The sequence below is a fragment of the Neovison vison genome, chromosome 5 (assembly GCF_020171115.1).
Source record: "Neovison vison isolate M4711 chromosome 5, ASM_NN_V1, whole genome shotgun sequence".
Classification (NCBI taxonomy): Eukaryota; Metazoa; Chordata; class Mammalia; order Carnivora; family Mustelidae; genus Neogale; species Neogale vison.
In genome coordinates this window covers 135,404,284-135,423,504 of record NC_058095.1, presented here as the reverse complement: position 1 = coordinate 135,423,504, position 19,221 = coordinate 135,404,284, and the positions used below count along the sequence as shown (strand labels likewise).

Genomic DNA, 19,221 nt, shown 5'->3' with positions numbered 1-19,221 from the left:
ATAATTTTTTTCTATCCACATATGACAACCCTACCAGGTAGATCCTGGAGCTCTAACACACACCTCAAATTGAGGCTTCAATAATTTTTTTTAAGTTTTTATTTATTTATTTAATGGACAGAGATCACAAGAAGGCAGAGAGGCAGGCAGAGAGAGAGGAAAGGAAGCAGGCTCCCCGCTGAGCAGAGAGCCCGAAGCAGAGCTCGATCCCAGGACCCTGACATCATGACCTAAGCTGAAGGCACAGACTTAACCCACTGAGCCACCCAGGCACCCCTAGGCTTCAAGAAATTTTGACATAACCATCCTGACACACAAGTATGGGAAGAAGGAGTCAAATGAGGCATGATGACAACTTCAAACAAATTATAGCCCAATTCTGCAACTGTGGTTATTCTTATGCTCCTACATCCCATTGAAAATGCTCAGTGTCCTGTACTTGGGAAATCATCCCATTTAATATTCCGGAAATACATTTCATTTTAGTGTCTAGAGATAAAATCCAAATCAGATAGAATCTCCATGCTTGAAATAGAAATCGTTGGAGAGATGTTTGGATTTAAATATAAAATATATTTGGCTTTCATCTAATCATAGAATCAGAAGATTGAATAAAACCTCTAGAGGCCAGTAACAACAAACCACCACAGTTCAAGCATTCCAAATATGTGGGGTATTTGAAATCAAAGGCTAATTTCATTTCACATGTGTGTAATTGGTCCAAGAAATGGCAATTCAAAATCTAAGCATTAAAGTAAGAATAACTTGAGCCACTTGAAAAGACTTTCAATATGATTCAAACTTTTAATTTTCACAGGTGTTATTTCATAAAAGTAATTTTCATATAAGGCTTTATTTTCATTAAACTGAATGTTTCATCCTAGAAAGACTCAAAAACCAAATTTCTTAATGTTATTCTTGAAATAATACCTTCTGACTTGCTATATTACTGGAAGTAAATCATACATGTATGAATATTGCTATACATTCATACACACACACACACACACACACACATCTCTTCATATAATGATACATGCATACATGATGGGTTTTTTACCTAACCAAATTTGAGACCAATAAAAATATCATGTCATGACAGAAATGGAACAGAAATAACCTGGTAAGAAAGAAGGAATTAATATTTGAGCCCAAATGCTCTGGAAACTTTATACATATTCTATATTTCAAAAGAAAATTGTAATTGATCTTACAAAGAAAAAAGCTCTAAAACTCTTCTACCCCTTTCTTCTAAACAGATATTTTCCAATAATACAAAACCTGTGACCAACTTACTCCTGTCAAAATTTTAATAAGATTTTTATACCAGCTGCAAATCCAGAAATCTTGATACTACTACCTTTCTATTGCTATCCTTCATGCCTTTGATATATGCAAACACATGGTTGACAAAACAGAAGGTTCTCAAATATAACCAGCTAGACTACTCCAAAGATATTACATATGTATGTATATGTATATATATACTATATATATACAAATATACATACTACACACACACATATATATATGTGTATACACACACACACACACATATATTAAACTCCAGGTAGTAGCTGTGTTAAACTTCAGTGTTTTACAAAATAAATCTTTTTGACTGACTCCTATCATCAGCCTTGATTCTTAGGGATTGCTAACATTTTGAAAATAACCCATCATGTATACTTAATTATAAACTACTTTTTTTCAAAGATACAGCCCCACCTTGTTATTGGTCTTTCAATTATTATTGATCCACTAGAGTATATGATGACAGTGTGAAGTATTTTTCATACACAAAATCCCAATTTATTTATTTATTTATTTTTTAGAATACTGACACTATCTTTTTTTTTTCCAATTTATTTATTTTCAGAAAAACAGTATTCATTATTTTTTCACCACACCCAGTGCTCCATGCAAGCTGTGCCCTCTATAATACCCACCACCTGGTACCCCAACCTCCCACCCCCCCCACCACTTCAAACCCCTCAGATTGTTTTTCAGAGTCCATAGTCTCTCATGGTTCATCTCCCCTTCCAATTTACCCAAAAGCACATACCCTCCCCAATGTCCATAACCCTACCCCCCTTCTCCCAACCCCCCTCCCCCCAGCAACCCACAGTTTGTTTCGTGAGATTAAGAGTCACTTATGGTTTGTCTCCCTCCCTATCACAAAATCCCAATTTAAAGCGATAATGGATCTAGAGACTTATCCCACAGTCATCTGATAGGTAGTATTAATGAGGCAAGGGAAGATAGCGATTTACCCAATACCACCTAGAACTCTGGTGGGAAATCTATGATACAAAGCAAACATGTTGCAAATACACTCCAAGATCTGCAGGCTAAGTGAGGTTCATGCCTAAGCATGAAGCAACAGAAATGTAACAACTGGGAAACACCTAGGTTTCCCTAAAGTGTGGTCACCTAGCAAACAAAGTAGGCAGGGCTGAGCTTCAGAGAGAAGGTGATCATAAACAAATGCAATTTGCAGAAGAAATAAGCTAAGAAAGGAGATATATAAGATTTGAGGGCACAAAAACAAAACAAACAACAACAACAAGATAAAAGTCTGCCAGCAGAAGGGAAACAGAAAGAACTGAAGATATAGGAGGACATCAATAAAAACCTTCTCCTGAGCAAGAAACCCCAAACCCAATTTCTATGATAATTCCAGATAAGAGGACCAGTCTATGCCCATCTTTTTACATTTTGAAAACAAAGAAATCCAGTTTTGAAGATAATTTTTTACTTACCAAACCTGCTATTGGTGTGGATAATCTATTGATCTTCTTAATGACACCAGGTTTAAGTTTATTAACCAAACTGAAAGTAAATAAAGAAATAACATATGCAATTACAAGAATGCCAGTATCATTTTAGTATTCTTTTTAACATTTTCAAAAATCATGTATACCACTAGTCCATCCCCCATATGTGATTCAGAGCCAAGAGCCCAATAAAAGGCAAACAACCAAAAAAACAAGTTAAGTAACAGAGTAAAAAGAACATCACTGGGGGCACCTGGGTGGCTCAGTCGTTAAGCATCTGCCTTCGGCTCAGGTCACAATCTCGGGGTCCTGGGACTGAACCTAGAATCAGACTCTGCTCAGCAGGAAGTCCGCTTCCCCCTTCTCTCTCTGCCTACTTGTAATCTCTTTCTCTCTCTCTCTCTCTCTCTCTCTCTGTCAAATAAATAAATAAAATCTTAAAAAAAAAAAAAACACCCCAAACAACAGTGAGTGTCCTCTCAGACCTTATAGAAACTGCTATACTCAAAGCCATGTCCCTAAAAATAGTTTCACATTTGTTAAAGGTAGAATTTTATTCTGTTCCAAGAGCCAGGTTAAGAATCTCTTTCATTATAATCTAGTTCTCTTGGGCCTAAGAATAACCTTTTCTATTAATCATTTTCATTAATTTTTTTCTCATACTGATCTAAATTTTAAAAGGTAACTTCAAAACACATTATTTTTCCAGACTTGTTTACTGAAGTATAGTTGACATATAATATTAGATTAGTTTCAGGTGTATAGCATAGTGGTTGGACATTTATATACATTATGAAATAATCATTATAAATCTAGTTACCATCTGTCATCATACAAAGTTTAATATTATTGGCTATATTCCCTATTACTGTATAATATATGTGACTATATTCCCTGTCTTCCCTTTACACCTCCATGACTTACTTATTTTATTACCAGAGTTTGTACCTTTTAATCCCACTTGACCCGTTCTGCCTACCCACTCCCCTCTGGCGACTACCAGTTTGTTCTCTGTATTTATGAGTCTATTTCTGTTTGTTTTGGTTTATAGATCCCTACATGTAAATGAAATAATACGGTATTGCCTTTCTCCGTCCGACTTATTTCAATTAGCATAATATTCCTTAGATCTATCCGTGGGTACAAAAGACAACTGTAATTTGCCAGATAGAAAGGATGCAGTAGAACTCATCCCAACAGTTCCTACTGGTAACTCATACAAATACGTGACTGATCACTTTGTAACCCTAACAGAATGACTGCCTAAAAATTAAATGTACCAAAACTCCCCCCAAAGGGGCACTGAACACATTTAAGTTGCTGATGAATCTGCAAAGATATCTGTAAGTTCCTACATTCCAGAACATGAGAAAAGAAGCCGCCTTTGCAGGCTGTACCTTAGAGTACCATTCTTGGCTCTAAACCTAGTTATTGTGAACTCTGTGTTTTTTGTTGCTGTTCACTGAAACATTGCTAAGCCTTGGAGACATTTAATACTATAGTAATGCTTTTCTACTAATGCTAGCTTGGTTAATTAATTATTAGTCCCTGTCAGAAAACAGTAATTTAAAACAGTGATTTTCCTATTCAGTAAACTAGCTACAAAAAGCAATTCTTTATTCTGTAGACAGAGCTCCAAAAAGAAAGCAAATATAGGAGAGAGAACCAAACATTTTTAATTTACTGGTCTCCTCTTCACAATGGGCAACAGAAAAAAAAAAAAAATCTGACACTTGTGGAATGTCACTCCTTCAACATTCCAGAGATTTATATACACACTTGAATGTGCTAAAAATAAAGAAGACAAAAGTCTCAATTTAATAGTCTTCAGAATGTTGTTCAGCAGGATTTCAAAATTACAAAATGATGGCTTACAAAGATTTAGCCTGGTGAACAAAAGATGTTTTTTCTGTTTTCATAGGTTTCTCACACAAAGATCTTTAGACAACTTAACATAAATAATAAAATTGCCCCCTCAACCAAGCATTTCCTAGAACTATTACTCTCTGATTCCTAATTTCTTATTTGTGCACTGAAAGCCAGGTGAGAAGGAAGCCTTTCTCCTTTAATAGCTAAAAATTTGAGCAGTTTCTAAAAAATGACAGTTGCAAATTAATTCTAGTCGTTCCCTATTTACCACATATGCAATGCTTCTAAATAATTAGAAGCACTAATTAGAAACACTAATAACTGGAACATTACTTAATAGCAACATTATTCTAGCATAGTATAAATCAAGTAATTCATGGAGTTGTTGACCACTAGCTTGGCAGTGACTTTCCTACTGTAATTTGGATCTTACAATGTCATCTTCCAGGGCGCCTGGATGGCGTTAAGCGGTAAGCGGGTTAAGTGCCTGCCTTTGGCTCAGGTCATGATCCCAGGCTCCCTACTCTTTGGGGAGCCTGCTTCTCCCTCTCCCTCTGCCCCGCCCCCTGCTCTCGCATGCACTTTCTCTGATAAATAAATAAATAAATAAATAAAATGTTTTTTAAAAATGTAATCTTTCAATGACATAAAAAGTTGGAGACTAAAATGAGCTGGGCCAGCTTATCAAATGTGAGGAAAGTGTGGCATCGGTTGTCTTTATGGGAGGAAGAATGTGATAAATTCCTCCTCCACCCATTTGAGTCACTGATGACTTTGGCCAGATCTCTCAATTTACCTGCTTACTTCACTTATCATTTTTCTATTACAGTAATGGTAATACCAAGAGCATTTAAAAAAAAAAACACATACTTTCTGGAATGAATAATAACACAGCGTACACTCAATCGAGTCAGCAAAAGGAAGGGATTGAGGGAAGTAAAGAAACCAGCACAGATAAGTGATGTTTCCCCAAAAATGACTCGACTCCTCCTTCATCCAAATGTTCCACAACTACTACCTAGAAGCAGCATACACACAGCGGATTGGCTTCCTTCTCGACTCTGGAGCCTCCTAGTCCATGTACAAACACAGAAATAACCACAAGGAAAAACAACCCCCTGCATAACACACAAAACTACCCTGTAAAAGTTGTGTCACTAGAGGAAAATGTTGTTTTACTTTGTCAAATGTTTAAACGGTAGCAGGTCTAAGCACTAGAGCAGGGAGAAAATGCCATATGGTTTTGGCAAATACTGAACATCCAATCAAATTATGAGTCAAGAATAATTATCTTCACATACAATTGAAGGAAAACTTTTTAGGGTATTTCTTCTAGAGAAGAAAATGATTTCATAAAATTTAAGCTTCTGTGAAATTTAAGGATATCTTAAAAAAAAAAACAGGGGCACAGTCTTACACCGAATAAAACACAAGTGAGACACAAGGGAGATATTACTCTCTTTTATAAATAGAACTTCTTTGCATAATAAGGGTTCTTCAATTACACATGTGGAATTCGTAAAGGGAACACTCACTTGAGGTCACTGGTTCTATTCAAGAATCATATAACATGATAACCTTCCAGAAGCCTCTGTGCACAAGGAAGTGGAGGCAGTGAAGAAACCGTTTTATCTGCCTGCAAACCCATTCCTCTAATCCTATGTATAATTATACTTTGATTCCTCCAAGCCTTCCCTCAGGCCATGGCATAAACCTAGTTATGTGCTTTGTTAGCACATCAGAGGTTTGTTCTTTTGGTAACATTAAAACCAGAATGGGAAACACCTAGTCATTTGCTCTCCCTGTGGTAGACCACATGGGCAAAAGCCTGCAAACCCTCTCCTTCAGCTCATTCCTGCATTCTTGTCTGTTTCCTTTTCTTCCTCTCTCCAAAACCTCCTGCCCACTTCCTCCAATGGAGCTGAGTTACATAACATGCTAGAAGGCTCTCTCTGTTCCAAAACCTTGTCACCAGTGAATGTGTCCTCACTTTAAATATAACTCAGAGGTGACACTCCAAGAAAACTGTACATGAAGTTCAGTGTAACATCTAGCTCAGTTATAAATGGTTTCAATGAGCATTAGAATTTGGTGCTTAGTCTCCAGAAACTAGTTCCAAACGCCACACTTCTTTTCCCCTTTATCGGAAAACTCTTCAGCAGGGACACCTTTCAATTCTCTATTTCCAAAGATCTTTTCCAAATGTCCTGGAGACCTGTGCTTCAAAGAGCACATCAGTACACGAAGAGTGAACTTTCTAATCTCTGAATAATTCGGTCAGTCAGTCACACATACATATTTCTATTATCTTTCTGCTGACTACGTTTTCTAAATACATATCCTCACGTTAGTCAAATTTTCCTATTGATAATCACATTCGTTAAAGACATGATGAAGACAATTTATATTTCCTTACACATTAAAGAACAATGACTTTGGTTTTATCTGCTATTTAGCACATCTTTATCTGCCTGGTTTTCTTCTAGATGAAATGTCCATAAACATTTGAATGCTTACTAAAGATGGAACACTGCACGAATCACACAGTGAAACTGCGAAGTACAAGGAAATTCTCTCATTCCAAACATCTCCTAGCACTTAGTAGTGTATCTGGTATTGATTGTGTGCCTCAAATTATTTGCAAAACCTCGCCATCTGACTTGTAATACAGAAATTTTTCTGTGATTCAAAACCTCTAACTTCTTTATAGAAATAAATTTAGAAAAACGTTAACTTTTGTCTCACTCAAATGTGAGAAATCACTTTTAGCTGTTCCCAACAAGGACATCTCCCCTCTGTTAGGTTTTCTGTTAAGTCAAACCTTGATGTCATCTCTCCTAATAGGCAAGTGTTGACCAAGAGAATAAACTCTCTATCAGATATGTTAATTTGGACAAGTTATCTTAAGGAAATTCCTTACTAAGATTTTTCATTAATTACCTCCATTTAAACGCCTAGGTTAAATATCTCTAAAACAAAAACCACTCTGAGTAGTTAGTGATCACAGTTCCTTGAGTAAAGTAAGAAGTATATATAATCTAAAATTTTAAAGTTTGGGGCACCTGGGTGGCTGAGTCAGGCATCCATCCAACTCTTGATTTCGGCTCAGGTCATGATCTCAGGGTCGTGAGATGGAGCCCCATCCCACTCTGTGCTGGGTGTGGAGCCTGTTGACTGTGCTAGCTCTCCCTCTCCCTCTGCCCCTCCCCCTTCCTAAAAATGGTTGGTTGTTTTTTTTGTTTTTTTTTTAAGTTTAAAAGGATACAATATAAACATTTATATTCACCTTAATATTTTCAAATACTGGTAGTAACATGAACATTGATCTAAGCTGAATTTCTAGAATTCCTGTGGTTATTTTGAATCGTGCTGAGTTAGAACAGAACACAAATAGTTAATAGTGCTAAGTTATTAGTGCTAAGATGGGAAAGCATGCAAGAGCAACATGTCAGGATCAATAAACCTGATAATTATGGTTTTATTATGATAGGACCCTCTTATTTAGCCTCACTGTTAGGCCCCAAGCATCCTGAAATGAGCAAGCAAAGTCTGAGTGGTCTGAAGGCAGATGCCTCAGGACATTTCCCAATACGACATCAGCAGCAAAACACCTCTAGCATATGCTATCCTGCCTTGCTGTCTACAATTAAGTAACATCTCTACAGTCCTCTCCACCCCTTCATGCAAATGAGAGTGATATGTTGTTCTTTTATAGGTGGACTTGATTTCACTCCAATTTCCCACCACTGTGAAAAGGCTTCTGAGGCGGGTCTGTATGCGTATCGTCATCCCTGCTCCTTACAGTTTCCTATACACTGTTTCTAGAAATAAAATCATCAGCATCAAGCTCTTGCTCCTTGTCTGGGAAGGAACCTGGCAATGCGAATCCATTTACTTTTGCACCAGCAGGCAGGATTCCTGTGCCTGCCTCTCGGTGGGCTAGACCCGCCGCGTGGTCCTTCTGCGCCTGCGCCCTGCACTGCACGCTCTTGCACAGAGCGGCCGCCTCCCTAAGCGCCGCTCTCCGGGGATGTACAAGATCCCACCGATTTTATCACATTAGAGACATTTAAGTTGTTTTTTTTGTATTTTCCACGGTGAAGAAGCTTTATACCTATTTCCCCATTTAATAGCCTTTTTTAAAAATAGATTCCCAAAAGGGAAGATTATTGGGAAAAGTCCTATAATGTTTATGGTAAGTTAATATATGTTTATATTAATTAACTTGCATACAATTACATGATGGGTATTGTCACACTGTTTTTCAGAGCTTTACCAGCTTATATTCAATTAGTCATTTTGAGTCTATAGCATTTTGCCATTATATGCCATCATGTGGTAACATCGAATTATTTACCACCTTCAATTAAAAAATAGTATCTGGATTTCTCATAATTATTTCTTACAAAGGAAGGTGAAGATTTTACTGCTTATTTCCAGTAGTATTTCTTTATTTGCGAAGTCTTTGGTCATATCCTCTGCTCATTTGTCTCCTGAGGTTTTCAAATATGTTTCTCAGAAGTTTATTTGAAACTAGATAATGTTCAAGTCATTTTGTTTAATGTATTTTTCTCAGAATGTCAGAATATCTGTTTATGTATAGATTTAAATCTTTTTCTTTTTTTCCTTCTCCTTCAAAGCTTAGAATTTTAGGGACGCCTGGGTGGCTCAGTTGGTTGGACGACTGCCTCCGGCTCAGGGCGTGATCCTGGAGTCCCGGGATCGAGTCCCGCATCAGGCTCCCAGCTCCATGGGGAGTCTGCTTTGCTCTCTGACCTTCTCCTCGCTCATGCTCTCTCTCACTGTCTCTCTCTCTCAAATAAATAAATAAAATCTTTAAAAAAAAAAAAAAAAGCTTAGAATTTTAAACTGCCTCCACAGATTTTAACTCTTCAATTTTATTTTTTTTTAGCTTTATATTATCTTAACCTAGGCTATTTGGTTGGCCTATAAATTCATTCTTAGCCAATTATTTATCCCAATACAATGAACTGAGTGATCTCTCTCTTCTGCATGTTTTCATATCTCCTTTATTACAAATTCCTACATCTAAGAATGTATTTGGGACATTATTCCTGTATTTATATGTACATTAATAAAGCAGTCCATAATTTTTAATTACTGTACTTTGTCATGTTTGTCATGTGTTCTAATGTTGGGATAAGCTCATCTCATAGAAATTCTTATTTTTAGAATTTTTTCTATTCTAACCTGCTTATTCTTCCATGTGAATGTTAAAATAATACTTATAAAGAGAAACCTGTCTAGATTTAATATGAGTATTGGATTAAAATTGTAAATAAATTGACCTCTATTACCCTATTAGAAATATAGCATGTAACTTCATTTCTTAAATTTTATAGCTTACCATTACATTTTTGACAAACAAAATAAAAGTCTCACACATTTCTCTAAAGAAAACAGTGTTTTAAACCTTGTCACTATGGCTTTTAATCCCTTGGATCTCATCTAATTTTCTGACTGTTGATTGTCAGTATATAAAAAATTCTAGGGATTAAATCTCTCATATAAGGCAATTGCTCTACTTTTAACCAATGTGATACCATTATGTATTTGTTCTTTTTACAATATTCCTTTATTTAACTTACTTCTCAAGACACTGACTAGAATCACCAGACTTTCACAGCCAACACAATGTTTTCCATGTACCTACCTGAACCCCTTCATTACACAGAAACTGCCTTCAGTAATAACTTATTGCTGATCAACTTTAATAAAATTGCTCATATCTCATACATCTATCATACACATTGCTTTCTTTTATTTTTAGAAGACTATAATTCTCATTTCTGTCTCAGAGGCCCTATCACTGAAATGCTTTATGTTCTCTTCTTAGTGATTTATATTTAGGGCAGGAAAGCCCTATAGATGGTACACGCAGGTTTATGAAACAGGACTGAAGCCACCATACAAAAAACCTTCTGCAAAATTTGCAATGAGTCTGTACAATGTGACTGTTCAACAGAAGTGAACTTTTAAATTAATATTTGCTAAACTAGTCTTCAACTTAATTATTTTTAAATGACATTTTGTTATATGTAGTTATCAAATTACAAGAAAAAATGACTTTGAATCTTAAAAACAGAACATACACTGGCAACCACAAAATGCTAACATGAAGAGAAACAAGCTTAAAATTTTAAAATTGCCCTTATGAACCTCAACACTTATCTTCCTTTGCCAACTACTGGGTTATCAAATAATATAGAAACTTCAAAGTTCAATACTTTAAGTGAAAAAAAATTAAGATTTTATTTATTTATTTATTTATTTGAGAGAGAGAGAGAAAGAGGAAGCACGGGTAAGAGTAGGGGGAGGGACAGAGAGGCAGGGAGAGAATCCCAGACAGACTCTGCTGAGCCTGGTGCCCAACAACCATGAGATCATGACCTGAGCTGAAACTAAAAGTAGAATGCTCAACAGACTGAGCCACCCAGGCACCCCAGAAATATCACTTTTGTTACTTATACCGCAAGTGGCTGCAATATGGATGGGAGCAATGGATAGTGTTGGTGTGCTAGACAGACGTATGGAAACAAGTGCCCTCAGGAAATTCTAAACCAGAAAGAACTCTAAGAAAAATATCTTCATTAAAGAAGGCCCTCTGGGGGACACCAGAGTGGCTCAGTGGCTTAAGCATCTGCCTTCAGCTCAGGTCAAAATCCCAGGGTCCTGGGATTAAGTCCTGCATCAGGCTCCCTGCTTAGTGGGGAGCCTGCTTCTCTCTCTGCCTGCTGCTCCCCCTGCTTGTGTTCACACACGCACTCTCTCTCTCTCTCTCTCTGTGACAAATAAATAAAGAAAATCTTACAAAAAAAAAAAAAAAAGAAGAAGAAGAAGAAGAAGAAGGCAGCTCTCTGGGCTTCACATGGAACAAAGCAAAAAATCCCAAGGGCCCACTGGTATCACTGCCATTCAATGTGTCAAAGTCTCCATCTCTAACAAGACTGATATCTCTTGCATGATTGAGAAATAACAAAGTTCTTTACTTTGTCCTATGTCTTAAAAAACTCACCTGAGGATCCCGTAGAAAATTAACAGGAATTCTTTTTAGTAATTTTTCTCCTTCTATTGAGTGCAACTTTAACCAAACATGTTTTGTTCATGTGGACCGTGTAGTGGTCATTGGTATAATAAATTAAAACAGGATTTCTCAAACCAAACAGGTGATTCACTCTTGATTCACTCTTTCCAAGCTGTGAGCCATGGCGAAGAAGTAACAATGTGAGAAGAGTTTTCTCAATAATTTGGGCCAAGTTCAAAGAGAGAAACTTCTGAGACGTGGCTCACGTGCAAACTTCTGCGGCATGGCTGGCTGTCATGGGATAGAGCAAAGACTGGCAACATTCCAGGGATGGGCAGTATAGACTGACTAATCAGAGACACACCCAATACAGTTAATCTCCAAATGTATCTTCTTACTTCATAAGGTGAATAAAGAATGCTTTCGTTTTAGTATTTCTGAGATTGCTATCATAAGATGAGTAACTGAAATTACTCCTATCACTAGCTAGATAGATATGCCTCAACTAAATATGTTTAGAGAAGAGAAATCTGCTAGAACCACAGAGTGAGAGAGGCTTGGATATTTAGGTAGTACAGCTAATCTCGTTTTTTAAAAAAGTACATAGTGAGGCCCTCACGAACACTAACAAACACTGTAGACAGGGGACAGGGGACTGATTAATGAATACTATCAATGATTAACAAGGAGCTGAAGTCACCTTATATAGACTCTTGTCAATCCTTTCACTAATTGGAAAAAAAAAAAACAAATTAGATGTTGTTCCCATCTTTACTGTTTAGGAAAGCCAAGAGAGATTACCTAAGGTATACAGTAAAAGAATTACTGTAACAGACTTCAGCCAGCGGAGTAATCTTTAGCTCTCAACTCAATTAGATCTCACAGTCAATCAAACTAAATGATACTAAAATGATTAACAGAAGATACTAACTTCAATAGTCAGTCAGATTAAAAGACAATTAAGGCCCATTATCTTCGTTGCACGGGTATGTATCTTGTCTAAAACCTCAGTGTGGAGTTTATACCCAATTTAGACTATCTGAAATGTCAGAACTATGCCAGCTGGGTGGAAGCTATAATAAGCTCCTTTCCTCTAACTCTTGACTGGTATTTCGGAGAGGCAGCTCCTAAAGGATAAACTACAGTTCTGCTGAAATTAGATAAAATAATAAGAAAACTCTTTAATGATGATAATGAACCAGGATGCCTAGAGATTGTTAACAGGCAATAGCAGACTCTGTATTTCACAAGAATCCATTTTCCTGGCCATGAACCAAGCAGACGTCAGCTTTTTCCTGTAAGAAAATGAATTCAGAATTTTAAAATATCCTAATCATACTTCAGCTAAAACTTGAGACCTCTTATGGGTAAAATGTTCTCAAAGACAGACAGTCTACTATATCTACCATGAATTTAGGAGTCAGGACTTACTACCAGACTCTGAAGGGCGGATTGTGCTTTCCTTGGGGGCATTAGAACTCGGGCGGAGGGAGGGGACCAAACAGTGACGCTTGATTCATTGTTCACAGGCCACCCAGCTAAGCTTTCTTCATTACAGATTTATAGAGAACAGAGTTACCTAGGTTTTTTTCCCTCAACATTATAACTTTTATTAATATGCTTTATTAACCATGGGGCACCTGGGTGGCTCAGAGGGTTAAGCCTCTGCCTTCGGCTCGGGTCCTGTCAGAGTCCTGGGATCGAGCCCTGCATCAGGCTCTCTGCTTGCCAGGGAGCTTGCTTCACCCTCTCTTTCTGCCTGCCTGCTGTGATCTCTCTCTCTCTCTCTCTCTCTGTCAAATAAACAGGTAGAATCTTTAAAAAAAAAAAAATGCTTTATTGACCAGTGGCTGTACACAATGTGATTCACAATTAAGAGAAGGATTTTTTCTTTTAATACAAACATCACGGAGGGCTTTGATGCCCCTCAATAAACTACAATTGCCGATTACCACAGCTTAATACTTACTTATGCTACTTTGGGAAAACATTCATTTAAAGAATACTGGATACCAAACATATTGATTAGACTTAATCTGATAATGCACAAAACCCCCCACTGGTATATTATTCAAGCTAGGAAACAATCTAAGAATGAATGAGCTTTAGGAAGTGGTCAATTAAAGTGACTTTTTTTTTTAACCAATATATCTCTCAACAGGCATCCAAATCTTATCTGAGAAGGTAGAACTTATGTACTTCATCTAACAGTATTGCTTGTGATCAAAATAGTTTTTCCTCAACTCTGAACATCTTCCCTGGTAACAATAAGCACTTCCTCTCTGACTGGGTTTGGTTTTTACAAATCACCTCAAGTCATTCAGAGACCAGGCTGGTGCAAAAATTGCATTTAAAAAAACAAAAAACTAAGTAGTCACACAAATATGTTTAATGATCTTGTTATGGAGGCAAAGACTCAAAAAGACTTAATTAAATCCTTAAAAATGATTTAAGTGGTAGCTCATCATTGGCAGTATGTACCCACAAAGTGACTTCTCTGAAAAGATCTCCTGTTTGGCTCTATGCTCTCACATGTCTACCAACAACTCAGCGCTTCACAGGCACACTTCTAGCTAAGGCTTATCCTGACTTGTAAAGCTTACAGTGGAGAAAGTTATTTCACTCACTATGGACTCATAGACTATGAGTCCATACTCATAACTCTGAGATCACATGCATCTTTCTACCCATCATCCCCCCTCCATCTTCTGAACACATTAGAACACATTTAAATCCCATAGTTTTCAAATTAATAAAAAGTAACTTCCTAACATTGACCAGTTAGACTGACCACATGGTCTACTAGAATTAAAGATATTCGGCAATGGCACTTCTAAATAGACATCAGAAGAGGACAAGAAACACCTCTTAAATTTTACTTGAGGCCCTTCTTCAGATGCCTGTTCTGCTATGTACTAGGTAAAACCGCATGAGATTGACTTTTCTGTAGGTCACGGAGGGTTGAATATCAGTAATTCATATGGTTCCATTTACTAACATTGCTCTAAGACAAAAAAGTTTGAATATCAACCAATAGATCTAGTGAGATAGAGGTTGTTATCTACATGGCCATCTTTCCAGCAACAACTTACATTTATGCAAAGACTATATATGTGTGTGTGGGTATATATACACATACATATACATACATACATACATATATACGTATGTATATGTGTGTGTGTGTGTGTGTATACGCACACACATACATATAAATATAAAATGGAATTTTGCAATCCAGTGAGTTAGGCAGACCAGATATGCTGATCTCCACTTCAGGGTTGAGAAAATAAGGGTCAGATGCTAAGTCAGTTGCTCAAATGTCCAAAAGTAATGGGGCAAAGAATCAAACCTAAGCCCTTTGACTCCACATCTTTGCTGAAACAACCTTCCTTTAAAAGGATAATCAAAATCATCTAAATACAAGCACATATACTCCCAACGCTTACTTGTGGACAGATTCCATAAATACCTATGTGATAAGTGTCTAAATTAGAGCACTTAAGCCCTTTCAAAATTGTGGGTGCATACTCATGAACATTCTTATAATTTATTTGCTCACTTATGCAACCTACACCCTCACCCGGGATTTCATCTTTACATCCCACAGGCCAGCCTCCCCATCACCCAAAGGTCACATACCTGGCTAACTACACTTTGCCTCCCCTGGGGGACAGAACAGTGGGACTAGACGATGCAGGCTTCATACCATATCACTCATGCCACCAGCCTAGTTTACTTATGATAACCAAGCCCTGAGATATTATTTTCAATAATATCTTAATTGAATGAATGGCCCATAGGCCATTGACTCAAACTGATGGTGGCAGTGTAACGACTCCACTTAAAGCTTAAAAGAAAAATTTGTTACTGCCTACATTTGTTTTATAAGCGTCACTATTTACTGATGAAGGGAAAGTTTTATATTAATTTCTAATCCAGGCAATTCCGTGTGTTAGAAGATTCAGTAGGAGCTGGTGGGAGGTAATAAGGCTTCCTCCTCAACCACCCACTCCTACTGGCCCATGAAGCAATAACAGAATCTTTCTTGTTTACTAATTTAAAATAATATATATTTCACCAATGCTATCTTTAGATGCAGAGACTGATAACCCCTTCCTACTGTCTGGTACTGTAGGGGTATCAATTTGCAGAGATCAAATCTCACTTGTTACCAAGAAAACAGATCGGTGACTATGATGGCCATGGAGGGGGGAGTGAAGACAACTCAGAACACACATACACACTTTTGCTTTTGAATTATTTTTTAACTACTTTAAATACTTACTCACACAACAGAACACCATTTTCTAGAGAAGCTCGAAAATCCTTTGTTTCAAAATTCTTCTCTGTTACTGCCTGAAAAACAAATTTAGGTGTTAATTTTCTTAGCCAGGGTTAATACACAAGTCAAATTTAGCATTAGATTAATTGATATGCAACTGTTATCCTTGAAGGATGTGCATATATCATCAAAAGTTGATTAAGAAAATTGATCTAGAAAATTACATGTGGTTCTATGTTACAGAGAGAGAGATTAACCATTTTAGTATGAACAAACATAAACAGGAAAAAAAGACGACGATGAGAGTTTTCTGTAATGGAACCATTTTACGGGTAATCAACAAAAGCTAGAAACTCCATTTCCAACATGTTTTCCATAAAATCCTATAGGCAATCTAGCCTACCAAGAGTAAATAAAATCAGATTAAGATATAAACATGAAATATCAATTACTCATGCCCATCATTAATTTCAATTCCATCCTTCAATTGCTGAAGTTTCATGCCAAAGCTAAAAAGAAGAGGGCATGACTCTCCTTAAATGGATTCATAAAATAGCCCTGATTTGCATAATGAACCACATTTATTGAAACATTCTAGAGAGGGGGCTATGACATCCTGACACAGAGAGACAAAAGACAGACACAGAAGACCCTGTGTACTTCAAACAGACAATTCCCCACTGAAGGCTATGACATATGAACAGACCACCTATAGTTGTTACCACAACATTACCACAATGTTCCTTAGCGAAGCCACTGGAAACATATGTACAGATCCTGTCTCTTAAGAGTGGAGTAGCTGGGAGGAAAGAGGGTCTTAGAGAGGAGAGATTACCAGAGAAAATGGAAGCCTCATTAGGAGAAAGCTGTTCCAAGAACAACTCCTGCCACTTGCTCCACATGCCACATTGGGAAGAAACGCCATGTTGGAAATCTGGGGATTTGGGGGAAGTCTCTGATCTTAACCTAAGTAGCTACAAGTCTCCTGTTGTCATAACTCACCACCACTAGATTTTCAGCCCACCTACAATCCCTAGTTATGCCTTCCGCATCTTTTCCATGGTGCCCAATATCGCCATAGCTAGGCATATTGCCTGTTAACTAACAAAACAGCAGTTATTTTGTAGAACAGAAGTTAGTTTCTCATTAGCTGGTTGTGTAAATGTGGACAGAAGTCTGGGCCAGGAGGTAACAAATTCAAACACAAGAAGTAGGAGATCCCTTCCTCTATACAGCATTAATCTAAAGAAAGGCTACATTGCCCCATGAATTAAATATTGGCTGAGTGTCTCTGTTACAGGCACTTACCTGGATATTGGGTGGAGAGCTGAAGAAAAAAATGCAGGAAGCTCTTTCTCAAGGACTTCATAGCCACATAAGTAAGACACAAAGCTCGAAAATGCAATAAAATATATCCAAACAGAGTGGTACATTCCTTTGGGGAAACTTTGAGTGGCTCATGGATTATCTCACATAACCAGATGCTCATGGTTTGTGCAGCACTAAACTCTCTTGAATTTTCCCCCAAATGGATCCAAAACAAACTCAAGATAAGCATTGTGGGGCGCCTGGGTGGCTCAGTCAGTTAAGCATCTGACTCTTGATTTCAGCTCAGGTCATAATCTCAGAGTCCTGAAACTGAGCCCCGTGTCAGGCTCTGCACTCAGTGGGGAGTCTGCTTGGGGATTCTCTCTCTCCTTCTGCCCGCCCACCCCCACTCACATGGTCTCTCTCAAAAATAAATAAATGTTAAAAAAAAATTTTTTTTTACTTCAACAAGTGAAAACACAGTAACTTCTCATTTATCTGAGAACTCCTATCCAAAGCCAAAAAGGCATGAAAAATTCCCAGGAACATCCAAAGCAGATGTCAAAATCCATTCTCTCTAGTCATAGGACAGCCCCCTCAAAGCTTCCGATACTTAATTATCCACCACTGACACAATCTGGTGATCTAAGTTCCCACATAAACCTTGATTAGAAGCAGCGAGTTAGAGGAAAAAAGGATTGTACCTACTGACACATGGATAGCAGTGAAGAGTGACAGTCCATGGCCCTAGATGGGGCCAATCAAGAGGGCAGGGCAGCAAATGGCAAAATGGAAAGAGAAAGGGTTCACATCAGACAAAGTATATTCATATCCCACTTTCACTACCTAAGAGCTGTGTGATCTTAAGCAAGTGAAATAATCTCTCTGAACCAGTCTACTCGTCTGAAACAAGCGAAGTATCACCTATTATTAGATTGCAATTGCCAAGATGCTATGCAATCAAATACCTGAGGGTAGCTAACAGCTGTAAAGTTTAACCTCATTACAAGCACTGACCTTCAGGTTAGCACTCTGACAACACACTCTGATAATTAACCCTCAAAGGAACACTTCTGCACCATAGATAAAGCCAAGTTACATTCCAAATATTAAATAGAAATAATGAAATATACAGAGATATTCAGAAAACCCAAGTATCCAGAATGGTTTATTTCCCCAAAAAGACTATAGAAAGGCAAAAATCATGGTCCATGGATTTTGGACCACCCTCATCCAGATGTCAAAATATTAACATGCTCCTGTGTATGTATTATATATGTATTATATATATATATATATATATATACACACACACCACTCTTGTATATAATACAAATATGTTAATTATGTATTATATACAAGAGTATATTTTTATTTAGATTTATTTAGATTTAGATTTTTAATTTAGATTTTGTATCATTTTAATTTTATCATTATTTAGATTAATACATATAAATATATAATACATATATATTAATCTAAATAATGATAAAATTAAAATGATACAAAATCTAAATAAATCTTAATAATGATATAAAACCAGACTCCATCTATACTGTATTTATAAAGAAGACAGAATATATAAGCTAAACAAAGATTTCTAAATAATAGTACATATTTTAAGGACATGGGAATCTGGCAAACTGTACATTACTGAAGGTATTACAAAACGATAACATTTTCCAGAATGCAATTTGTGATATGTATTTAAAGTCTTAAATTTGCATACTCTGAAGCACACCAATGCAGATCCAGGAATTTATACTAATAAATTATACTAATTTATAGTAAGACAATAGGACAAGAACGCAAAAAGACATGATGCCAGAATTGTCTCACAGCATTATGTGGAATAGCAACAATTATAAACATCCTGAATGCCCAACAAAAAACTGGTTAAATTAAGATATAACCATAAAACCGAAAACTACATGAAATTT

General features: G+C 36.9%; 1 protein-coding gene across 5 annotated transcripts in view; it reads right to left on the bottom strand.

Moving 5' to 3' along the window:
• Positions 1-19,221, bottom strand: part of LMO7 (LIM domain 7) — a 207,636-nt gene that overhangs the window by 112,202 nt on the left and 76,213 nt on the right. For all 5 annotated transcript variants that reach the window (XM_044249894.1, XM_044249891.1, XM_044249890.1 and 2 more), the window contains exons 3-4: positions 15,977-16,047; positions 2,760-2,829 (exon numbers count right to left, since the gene is read on the bottom strand). In XM_044249894.1, the coding sequence (XP_044105829.1) occupies positions 2,760-2,829; positions 15,977-16,047 (141 nt within the window). The remainder of the gene's footprint in view (positions 1-2,759; positions 2,830-15,976; positions 16,048-19,221) is intronic.